Raw genomic sequence first — 13094 nt, forward strand, 5'->3', positions numbered from 1 at the left:
TGAGTCCATGTCAGCGAAAAAAGTTGGGATGCATTAGATGAAAATGGAGGCTCCGCGAGAATGGATCCCATTTAGGCAGGTCGCAACCAAAATTTCGAATTCTTCTCACAGAGCTGAAATGTGCTCCTGTGTTTGTCACTGTTCGTCTCCTCGGCTAAGAGAAAGGGCGAAGCAACCCTTCATTTTCACTCTCTTACTTGCTACATTCAGCAATATCATTGATTACTTTTCTTCCTTCGCTCCATCAAGTGCTACCCTCATTGCCCTTCTCAGAGGAATTGAGAGAGTAACTGGCTTCGTCACACATCAAGACATATATTAATTTACGACACAACACAAAAATCAAATCACATGGCTACATACACAAGGTTCTGTGTTATATCGCAGTGGCAGCGAGCGGATACAAAACATGAACAGGCCGAACTTGAGAGATTTTTATCGAGGCTCACCGATCCAGAGCTAGGGATCCCTCACTCATCTCTGTGAACAGACTGTAGTTAGGTGGTGTACAAGTTTAAGTGAATCAGTTTCATGTTGTTTGGGAGTGCTGGAGAAAAATAAGTAAATTATTCTTTTAATCAGATTTTCTGGTTGTAGTTCCTTGGATTGCGTGTAGAGGCGCCGATCATGTCTAGAGGTTGAGAGGGCTGCTTTTGATCGCTATGTCTTACATTTACCTAAATAGCTTAATTTTTGTAAACTGATAACTGATACTAAGCACTACCAAATCTAAAAGGAAATGTAGACAGTACATGGTTGATTATTCAGACAAAGCACTACCTATGTGCCTTTTATGCAACGAAGTGTTAAGCAATGATGCTATGAAACCATCCAAGCTGGAGAATCATCTGAGGTGATGTCTCTCTGATGAAACAGGTAGGGATTTGAAATACTTTCGAAATCTTAAAGAAAATCTTTAAGAGAGGCCGTCGTGGATAGTACGTTCGCTTCGACGTCACAAAGAGTTTTTTTGCGCCTTACACCAGCTCACTACTTATAGCAAAATCTGGAAAACCGCATGCATGGGGAACAGCTAATTTTGCCAGCCATTCAACATGTTTTCAAAACTTTTCTACACGAACCTACTTATGATAAACTCAAAATAATTCCTTTAAGCAGCAACACATTTCAAAGACAACTTCGAAATGTAGAAAGATATTGATCGCTAAATTCCTTATTAAGCGTTACACGTTTCAAAATTTCATTGTCAAACTCAAGCTATGGAGTGAATTGTACATGAAATTAATGATAGAAAATATACATAAGTGTGCATCTAAGTATAACAACATACAGAAATTCGAAATAATACTGTTCTTACATAAAAACCAAACTTAAGTACAAAGCTCACGATAGTGAATACATAAACTGAATACAATACAAATCTCATCTCATGTAGGCATACTTCGTCTGTCGAATAGAACCAGTGCTGAACTGAGTGTGGCGACTGAACTATCAAAGAGGTAAAAGATGGCCAGTAGATGTTGCTAGTTTTGACCATAGAAAGCAAGGCAAAGATTAACTTTACAGATTTCTACAGATTGCGATTAAGAACATGCCAGCACCTCGTGAACAAATTTGACAAAAACATTTTTGCTACTTTTATCGAAGAGAAACTTATACTAACAGCATGAAAAGTATGTCGTTAGGTAACATCACAAAAAACGTTACAGAGCTATCCTTTAGTCAATAATCAAAATGGAAAACAATTGTGATCAATAATTTGTCTGATACAGTATGATCATAAATCCAGTATGTGTAATAACTGAAATATAAATGTGAAGGAATAAATTCAAAACCATCACAACATAAATGTTGTAAGTGCCATAAAATGTAGTCAAATTACTATAGATGAACATGTAATAAATGACACAACAGAATCAGCTAGGTTAGCCAATATTGATAGTAGCAATTTGAAACTAAGAACTATTACATGATAAAAAGGCATTTTAATACGCTTCAACTTAGTGTTAGATCGTGTCACTGTCCAGCTGTTATCAGCTTACAATCATCACAATTTTAATCATTACATTACTCGAAAAAACGATGGATGGCATAAAATATAATCACTTAGATAGGCCAGTTGTGTGTAACAATTTGAAATGAAATATTATAACTTTTCTTTATTTTATACGAAAATTCAAAGGTATAATATCAGATGTGTACAAAAACCCTCTCTAAGTAAATGCGCGAGGACAACCAAAACGTTCTAGCGTATTGTGTTCAAAGACGCGAAATTAGAGGGATTAGTTGATAAGAAAACTAAGGCCTTGAATATCGTAACAGTGGTCATACTGTTTCGGAGTTAATGGATTCTGTTCGGCATTATACGGAATACATTGCGAACATGTATAACAATGTGGAATTGTATAGCTATATATAACAAAATAAGCTTGTTAAATTGCTTGCAAAATCCAAACTTTCAGTTTCCGTAATTTTTTCCCCTTTATTGTCATTTCATTCCCCTGCCCTATGGGGGCAGGGGTGGGCTGGCAGCGGTACAGTTCTCCGCTTTTCAGCCAGGAGATTATATAACATACCACAGGGGAACATTATATATACAAATAGGGGGATAAAAGATGAAATGTACACATGAGAAGAGGGAAGCAAGTGTAGTTAAAATATACAAAAAAAGGGGTAGTTGGATGAGGCACTTTCATATAAATGCCACAAACATTAAAATAGCACTCAATGAAGACATAGCATGGAGACACTGGCGGCACGAATAGCACAATTAAAACTGACATTCACAGTACGGGACAACGACACTGAACTCACACTACACTGATGTTACATACATGGCGAGCACCAAAACGAGACGAAGTAACTGCAGTAAAATTTTAAGGGCCTGCCAAGGAAGGGGAGGTTAGAGAGAAGGGAGAGATGGCGGGTTGATGGAGGATGGGGGGGAGGGGGCAGGAAAGGGGGCAAGGGGCAGCTTACGTAAAGTTAACCATAGTTTAATAGATCATGTAACGTAATGATATTTGATACAAGAAGTTAAACTTACTGCGCCCACAATGTGGAATGGATGGTGAAGAAGCATGCACATGTTGTGCTAAAATCGTAAAGTAAATCATATGAATAGCATGAAACACTAATATTGGAGAAATACAATGTGCCAATGCACAACGCGTCATCTGTAATTGAAGGAGCTACACAGTGAGGCAGATACTACAAGGTGGTGGCCTGCGAGAACAGTGGCTCCATCTCGTGGGCTCACGTGAAACTATACAGGAAGCCCGGCAAGACAACTACATCAGATGAACCATGAAGACTATAGCGGAAGATACTAACGTATATTCAGGTTGCAACTATATAGCTGACGAATTCAGATGATTATAGCTAATAAGCAACCTTACAGCAATTGGATCAAGTCCAAAATACATTTCATATACTGTCTTAAAATAAATCTAAGAACCATTTCCTACTGCAAAACTCCTGCCCATTAAGTAATCGATGAGACTGATAGATGCGATGTGTACATATTTCGAATTCTCCCAAAATGTCTAACCCATCTACTTACCATCCAATGCAAAGCCCACAATACACTGCCTCCTGAAACTCCTTTCTGGCCGAACCAGGGGATTGCACCCTTCCACCATCTTTCATACCTACAAATCCTTGATCCATCCCATCCTTTGTTACGCCACTTTTGACTAGGCCTCCACCCCTCCTAAATTCTATAAAGCCCTCCAAATCCTTGAACACAATGTGCTCCATCTCACTTTCTGTGTCTCCCACCCCCCACAAGGATCCTATATGACCTCATCCCCTTCCCACATCTCCTCCTTGAACACATCCGTATCCTCTACACCAACCACTGCCTCGATCCCCCTCACCCCCTGTTGTCTCCATTCCGCTCTACTCCTTGCTTGCTGCTGTGGCTTTACCGACGTCTCCACCCCCCCTCTCTCCATCTCCACCCCCCCCCCTCCTCTCCTAAGGGAACTGCCACTGTCTCCACCCAAACATTTTTATCCTTCCTTCCTACTCTGACCCTCCTCTTACCCTCTTCTCCTGCCCTTGGACTCTCTCTCCTTCCCCTCCCCCCTCTGCTTTTTTCCTCTTCCCCCCTTTCTTCTCACTTCTCCTTTCCCAGTCCATGAACTCCCTCCCCATTTTCTGCCCCCTCCCCTCCCTACATTCCTCTCTCCCTCCTCTCCAACCTCCCTTCCCTTGGCATACTTTCAAATTTTACTGCAATTACCTTGTCGTATTTTGGTGCTTGCCATGTGTGTAACATCAGTGCAGCATGTGTTCAGTGTCGTCGTCCCATTCTGTGAAAGCCGTTTTTAATTGTGCTGTTTGTGCCGCCAGTGTTAATGTGCTACATCTTCATCGAGTGCCATTTTAACTGTAATGTGGATTTTTATAAAAGGTACGTCATACAACTAACCTTTTTTTGTATATTTTAACTCCCGTTACTTCTCCCTTCTCGTGTGTACATTTCATCTCTTGTCCCCGTATCTTGTACATGGAATGTTCTCCTGTGGTACTTCATGTAATCTCTTGACTGAAGAGGGGCAAATTGTGCCACTGTCAGCCCACCCCTGCCCCGAAGGAGGCAGGGGAATGAAATGACAGTAAAGGAAAAAGAAGTCTAACAGACGACTACAAGGGGCAACGGGCAAAACCTAGAGTCCTTCGGCTATCGGCAACAAGCCATACTTCTTCAGTTTTAAATGTTGTCCCAGAGCGTTGGAATTGCTGGGGTATGTGTGCTCGCTGTATCGAGAACTAAAATTTCTCTCCATCTTATCAATGTAGAAATTATCGCAATGTCTACAGTGTATCTTATAAACACTTGGTTTGCTAAAAATACTTCTTGGTTTCTGTACTACGTCTTACCGTAATTGCATGTGTAAACTATCTTCTAACGACGCAGTTAGTATGAGTTTCTATTCGATAAAAGTAACAAAACTGTTTTTGTCAAATTTGTTCACGAGGTACTGACATGTCGTTAACCGCAGTGTGTAAAAGCCCGTACAGTTAATCTTTGACTTGCTTTCTATGGTCAACGCTAGCGCCACCTACTGTCCATCGTTTACCTCTTTGATAGCTCAATTGCCACACTCAGTTTGGCACTGGCTCTGTTCGACAGACGATGGCACTGTGAAGTATGTCTACATGAGATGAGATTTGTATTGAATTCAGTTTACGTGCTCACTTTCGCGAACTTTGTGCTAAAGTTTGATATTCATGTAAGTACGATACAACCTGAAATTTCTGTATATTGGAATACTTAGATGCACACTCATGTATATTTTCTGTTATTAGTTTCATGTGCCTTACACAGCTTCAGTGTGATGATGAAATTTTGAACCGCGGAAAGCTTAATAAATAATTTGCAATCAAATTTCAAAGTTGTGCCAAATCTGAATGGTCGCTTGCCTCTAGTACAGAAATATTTCTGCATCAAGTAATTGACGTTTCAAAGGCATATTTATTAAACGAGTTATAATACTGAAAGCATCTCTTTTGATTATCTGTGTACGACCCAATTCTCCATACAAAAAGACGAGTAAACTTTGCCTGATAATGAAGCGTTATTATTGGCATAAGTTCCTTTTGTTACGGACAAAGAAATCCATTAAGAACTGCTCTTTCCGAGAGCCGTGACAACAGACATTAAGGGCGAACAGCATGTAATGTTTTAAAAGATTATTTCATAGGAAAAGCTGTTCCTTTACCAGATATATCAGCGTCATGTTTGTGCTCTGTCGTGGGTTTATAAGTCATTTAATATGAAATTTACCTGAGACATTTGTAGTAGAATGCATCGTTCATCGATAACTTGTAGTTGCTAAAAGTCTGAGATGTGCATTGCACGAATCTCTACAGTTCGTCTCCAAAACAAGGAAAAAATTCAAGGTAACGCTTTTAATACTAGTTTATTCTCACAGTTATGTGAAAAAAAATTACGAGAACTTTCATCGATTACTCCTTCACACTGATGTAGGCTGTGTGCCAAAGGCTTAAGTCTCACAAGAGTTTTCCCATTTTTGTAAGTGAAAATTTACTAAAGTAGAAACCAGACACAGTTTATTTAAAAGATTTGTTCACTAACTTTAATGAGATTAAATTGAAGTTGTAAGTCTAAATTTGGTTAAAACAAAATCCCGCATTTCAGCCTTTATTTCCAGAATCAAACTAATGAAGCAAAATATTAGACGCAGAGAAGTTTCACAGATTCCCAATCTGTCACAGACAAATTATCAGAATGATGTTTCAACACACGTTCAACATTTAAATGTCCTGCTCACAGTTTTTGAAATTCGTTTTGAGGAGGTTTTAGCTACGTAGATACGACTGTTGATTATAGTCCATACAATTACACATAGGAAGTACTGATCTCAATAAGCCTTAACGAAGAACTTAAAGTACAGTTTTATGATTTATTTAACTTTTTCATTCGACCCGTCTACAGTTAAGTATATACAAGTGCGCAGCACTGTTTCAGCTGTCACAAAGACATGTGAATTTATAAAAATGTAATATATAAAAGTCAGGGGAGCCATTCATAACAAAAATCCTTGGAATGTGGTCAGCAAGACAAAAAAAGTTTGGGGACCACTGAGATAAACACTCATAACTTTACATGTAGATTCATACACTCATGAATTCCTTCTGAAAGTAGGTGTGAAACAACCGCAGTTTACTTTTTTATGCTTGCTCAGTCTGTTCCATGAGCAAGTATATTTTTAAACAGGAATCCGTCTTTGTTCAGTATAACTATTAGTACCCAGACTTTATGATAGACGATAGAGATACTGTATCTGGCTTCGCCGGTCAACTGTTGACGATCTACAAAGCACTTTAAGATTCACAAACAACAAAATGACTCTTGACGGAAATCAGAAAGACAAGCAACAACTTTTTAATGGAATACTACTTACAGCCCCGCTAAGTGGTATTAGTGTTTTGTTCCGTGGTCTGCAGCCTACTGAACAAAGAGTGAAAGCATCAGCGAGTTCCAGAGATACGTATAAATGTGCCACATACATGCAATACGGTGCTTGGAGAACATGCATGTGAGTGTAATCGTTTCTAGCGTGTCCGAATTGCGAAATGCTGAATTCGATGACGCTGAAGAAGAGAAATAGAATAATGTTTTCTCTATTACGACACTTCTGCTTTGAAAACAGAATCAGTTTCGTCGTCTCATTAACTCAAAGTCAGCGATATCGCATACTTTGCACAGTTTCATAAACAGAACAAAAAGTCGTAAGGGAAGAGGCAGACTTTCTAGTATGGTATCATGTTATGACCTCTCGAGCTGCATAGCTACATTCGTGGCCTCAAGTTTGGAATCACTTCGTATAAATCTCCTTGTTTACCTACTGAATGTAAATAATTATTTTTCTTTGCTTTAGAAATCTGAAATTACAATTTTCTGCAACATATTCTAGTAGCAGTTAATTTTTTACAGTGAGAAGTAATTTTCATTGAAACCTTTTATGGAGTGTATCTGATAAAATGTACGAATGACTTACCGATTAAACGATACGCGTATTTTTAAGTCGAAGTATTAGTTCAGTGCCATATTACATGTCAATAGTGAAAGTGTAGGTCCCAAGTTGAAAACAGACGTATGAAGTAAATCTTTATTTAATATTGTCTAACTAGTTCATTCTTACAGAAGAACTTTACATAAAGTCTCTAATATTAAAATCAGCAGACAACACAGAAAGAATTACTTAATTTGCAGACTGCACGCTAATCAAAGACTGCGGTCCTGACAACGTGCTACCAAAGAAATTAGCTTCTACTAGCCATGTTACGTGTGGTCAAATAGAAAGCATAACCATGACGCTTTGCAAGAAAGTGATAAGACATTCTTCAGGCCGGGTAGAAGCAATGCTTCTAGAAGCTACATTTACTTTCAGGAGCATGTATGAAATGGTAAACATTCAGTAGAAAACCGAAGTTATCACAGAAGAGATATTATATATTCGATGGTGTCATTTCGTCAGTATGTGCACTGAACTGTAGAACTGTAGCTATCACTGGTGGTTTTCATTGAGGCGACTTTCAGGTGTTCCTTCCAACATGGGAAACGTGTGAGGTGATCACGAAGCAGAATATATTGGTACTGTTTTCTCATCGCTTCAATCAGAGAACATAAACAGTGGCAATGAATTACAGCCGGGGTCATACAAAATCTGATTCATACCTACCAGTATTCATACATGCAAATCTGCATACATAAAAAGCCCATAATTTCAGGGTACGATTTTTTTATGTAACAGATGGATGTGTTTACTTACAGACTGGAGTATTACTGAAAATGCATGGTACATCGCAGAAAAGAAAGCTGGTGCAGACAGCGACTGACTGCGGATTTCAACTAGACGTCAATATATTTGCTAGACGTCAATATATTTGGAGTGTTAGGGTGGGTCAGCGAGGAGAGCACTGTTCGCATCATGCAGAAAGCCTATTTAGGTTCCTTGTGGTAGAAGGTGGTCTTCATGTTTCAGGGATGAACACTTCAGCGCACACTCCCCTAAACAGATGAAGGCTACACTACAAACAAAAGTAAATAAAACTATCTGTATGCAGCTACGTAGAGCGTAAAAGTGTCAATAGCCCGAATCAAACAAAAACAATGCATTACCTTCATATGTTCCATACTAAGGAGAATGAATAGAACAATGTACTGAAACAGAGAACACGCTACAAGGAGACGAATACTTGTTTGCGCACAATTTATTTAACAATGCCGCTGCCAAATATTTCTGGGTGATTCCAAACTTTGGCCACAAGTGTATACCTGCAGAGCTTGCGTCGACTGAAGGAGGAAGAAAGATGGTCGATCGCAGGCAGCCACCTCAAACCACGGAGCAGCCATCTGCGATCCGAAGAGGGCACTTCTGCGACCTTGCTAAGAGAGGGCACACACCGCTCCTGTCTGAGGTATCTCCTGAGGGTGACAGGGGAAAACCGCTGAAATGTTGTTGTCTCTCGACTATCTTACTCTGCTAACCGTAAGAGAAATTTAATGAAATTTGAATACCTTTTTATTATCTCTAAAATCAGAAATTACTATCATAAATACTAAATTTGCGCTCCTTGTACGAGACAATGTTTTGCAAAACTACAAGTAGTGTAAGGGTACAGTACAGGATTCATCATAATTGAAAAAAAAGAAAAAACATGGCAAGTGTGTACCCACAAAAATATTGAAAGATACACGGGATAAGAAGCGAAGTGTGAGCCTCTGTTTTGGTGCACCGTGACACTTGGAACAGTGAAATTTGTAACTGGTGGAGAGAGATATTTTCAAAGTACACTGTAATATTAAGGTTACACACACTACCCTAGATCTGAAAAAGCTGGCCAATATTCGAGCAACTTATTTGCTTTGGAGATCAGTTACGATAGGTCCAGCATGAGGTTTCTAAAACCACATAATGAGGTAAATTACAAATTACACTCCTGGAAATGGAAAAAAGAACACATTGACACCGGTGTGTCAGACCCACCATACTTGCTCCGGACACTGCGAGAGGGCTGTACAAGCAATGATCACACGCACGGCACAGCGGACACACCAGGAACCGCGGTGTTGGCCGTCGAATGGCGCTAGCTGCGCAGCATTTGTGCACCGCCGCCGTCAGTGTCAGCCAGTTTGCCGTGGCATACGGAGCTCCATCGCAGTCTTTAACACTGGTAGCATTCCGCGACAGCGTGGACGTGAACCGTATGTGCAGTTGACGGACTTTGAGCGAGGGCGTATAGTGGGCATGCGGGAGGCCGGGTGGACGTACCGCCGAATTGCTCAACACGTGGGGCGTGAGGTCTCCACAGTACATCGATGTTGTCGCCAGTGGTCGGCGGAAGGTGCACGTGCCCGTCGACCTGGGACCGAACCGCAGCGACGCACGGATGCACGCCAAGACCGTAGGATCCTACGCAGTGCCGTAGGGGACCGCACCGCCACTTCCCAGCAAATTAGGGACACTGTTGCTCCTGGGGTATCGGCGAGGACCATTCGCAACCGTCTCCATGAAGCTGGGCTACGGTCCCGCACACCGTTAGGCCGTCTTCCACTCACGCCCCAACATCGTGCAGCCCGCCTCCAGTGACGTCGCGACAGGCGTGAATGGAGGGACGAATGGAGACGTGTCGTCTTCAGCGATGAGAGGCGCTTCTGCCTTGGTGCCAATGATGGTCGTATGCGTGTTTGGCGCCGTGCAGGTGAGCGCCACAATCAGGACTGCATACGACCGAGGCACACAGGGCCAACACCCGGCATCATGGTGTGGGGAGCGATCTCCTACACTGGCCGTACACCACTGGTGATCGTCGAGGGGACACTGAATAGTGCACGGTACATCCAAACCGTCATCGAACCCATCGTTCTACCATTCCTAGACCGGCAAGGGAACTTGCTGTTCCAACAGGACAATGCACGTCCGCATGTATCCCGTGCCACCCAACGTGCTCTAGAAGGTGTAAGTCAACTACCCTGGCCAGCAAGATCTCCGGATCTGTCCCCCATTGAGCATGTTTGGGACTGGATGAAGCGTCGTCTCACGCGGTCTGCACGTCCAGCACGAACGCTGGTCCAACTGAGGTGGAAATGGCATGGCAAGCCGTTCCACAGGACTACATCCAGCATCTCTACGATCGTCTCCATGGGAGAATAGCAGCCTGCATTGCTGCGAAAGGTGGATATACACTGTACTAGTGCCGACATTGTGCATGCTCTGTTGCCTGTGTCTATGTGCCTGTGGTTCTGTCAGTGTGATCATGTGATGTATCTGACCCCAGGAATGTGTCAATAAAGTTTCCCCTTCCTGGGACAATGAATTCACGGTGTTCTTATTTCAATTTCCAGGAGTGTATATTGATTGGCGACTCCATAGTGTCCTGTGCACTACAACCAGATAATGGGTATACTTTGAAGGAGAGACAGCATTGGTCGTATATTTTTGTTTATTATAGCAAAATCGATTTTCGGTCACTTAGTGACCATCTTCAGTGCTGTAATATATAACTTAAATTAGTAAGCACTGGTGTCAATAAGCTTACGGCGATCACATAGACTGAGGATATACGACCAATGCTGTCTCTCCTTCAAAGTATACCCAAAAAAATTACAAATTTATATTCAAACTGCTTTACAGAAACAGACATACATCGACTGGTGGAGAGAGATATTTTCAAAGTATACTGTAATATTAAGGTTACACACACTACCGCAGATCCGAAAAAGCTGTCCAATATTCGAGCAACTTATTTGCTTTGGAGATCAGTTACGATAGGCATTAGATTTCTAAAACCATATAATGAGGTAAATTACTAATTTATATTCAAACTGCTTTACATAACCTTAAAAGTCCATTTCTTGCAGATCTTAGTAGTGCTTCTTACAAATGTGGAGCTATACATCAACAACAATTAAAAGTAATTTTAAGCAGTATTAGGTCCATAGCAGAAACAGTAAGTGCATGGTCACAAATCACTAGGAAGAATAAAATGTGTTATTGTAGAAGTAGTTAGATACAATATACAGAAACTGAAATCTGCCTTGCTAAACATTTCTTGCACATAATGATAGGTATTAGCTTTATACCACCTATACTTATTGTAATTTATAGTCCTCCGAAGTGTTTTACTGTATGTATTTGAACGCTTGTCTAAGGTCTTACCATAGGGATTTTCAGACGAATTTCAGTAATAAATAGATTGATTCACGGGGGATGTTTGTGTACATAATTTGCAATTATAGTAATGCAGACTGTGGAGCATACGTGCTGTTATCTGCTCCCTATTTTCTAAATTCAGTACCCTTTGCACACAATTATGTATTTGAAAGCAAACATGAACAGTAAATTTATCTTCATTCACAAGGTAAATACAACATATAACATTTTACTCTAATTTCAGATTTGCTGTTATCATCATGCTTATGTTCGGTGTGACTCTTTACTCTCCTGCTTATGTTCGCTGTAACTCTTGGACCTAGCAACAGTTATATCATACAAAAACACTGACATTATTAGATAGCAGTCTTGATTTTCTCTAGAGTGAACCTGGTACCAATGGGCAGCAGAACAATAAAATGTTCCTAAATAATGAATCTCAGACAAATGCATAATAATGGTTTCAAAATTACTAAAATCAATTCATCACCGTAAGTGTAAATTGCAAAACTGTAGATTTTGAACCCTGGGCCAGATTTTGAGGATTTGGCAGCCATACGTCATACTCACTCTGGATCTGTCGCGTGTTTTCCGCAGCTTCTCGAACTCCTCCAGGTCCGCCTGAGGAATTTCGTAGTGGAAGTTGTCGAAGAACTGGTGCTTCAACAGCCGCTCGCAGCTCCATCTCCTGACAGGATCCATGTCCAGGCATTTCTGCAAGCAGCACAATGATTTTAAGTACGAAATGGCCAGAGGTGCAAGGATGTATCACATCCACTCTGTCTTTAGGTGGGCCTACTTCGTGTCTTTTCCGAAACCTTGACGTAAGCTTGTAAGGAACATTCTACAAATTCTTTAATAGATATCTATTTTCAGAAGTATAACTTACACCATCCCACTATAGAGTAGCCCAGAAACATTGCGCACAGAGACTAAAAATTTATCATGCCTTAAGAAATTTAAGAAGCAGCCATCTTATGACAACAGTGCCTTCTCCTGTAACCATTCCTCCCAACCCCTCCAAGTACCTGCTTACACTGGCGATACTGCCTTCTCTCCATCATACATTTCGTTAATCCCCAGGAGCCCTCCAGCTCCATTGCAATTCATCGCCATTGGTACCTGTTCTGATGTAATAGCTCCAGCGTAGTCACTGCGTAAAGGAAAACCGTTCCGAGCATTCCACCTTCGAGACGTCTGCCGTACAGTCCACAAACGTCCTATCCATCCAACTGCAATACTGCGATTCCTTAGTCTAACACTTGATCAAAATGTGACCTGAAATACCCACCCTGTAAGTGATTAAAAGAAAGTCCACAACAGATAAAAACTGTACGCGGCTGAACACAGAGACTACTTAAACACTAACAACATCGATATAAAAGAAGTATTCCATATTTTGAGAGGTAGTAGTAAGGGCCAAAAAATATGTCAGTAAACATC

At 40.8% G+C, this 13094-nt stretch overlaps 1 protein-coding gene across 1 annotated transcript in view; it reads right to left on the reverse strand.

The window, feature by feature from the left end:
• LOC124624022 (cyclin-dependent kinase-like 4) overlaps window positions 1–13094 on the reverse strand; it is a 237731-nt gene that overhangs the window by 14028 nt on the left and 210609 nt on the right. Inside the window, exon 7 of the mRNA XM_047149083.1 lies at window positions 12222–12365. Coding sequence (XP_047005039.1) covers window positions 12222–12365 — 144 coding nt within the window. The remainder of the gene's footprint in view (window positions 1–12221; window positions 12366–13094) is intronic.

This window comes from Schistocerca americana, chromosome 1 (genome assembly GCF_021461395.2).
Source record: "Schistocerca americana isolate TAMUIC-IGC-003095 chromosome 1, iqSchAmer2.1, whole genome shotgun sequence".
Taxonomy (NCBI): domain Eukaryota; kingdom Metazoa; phylum Arthropoda; class Insecta; order Orthoptera; family Acrididae; genus Schistocerca; species Schistocerca americana.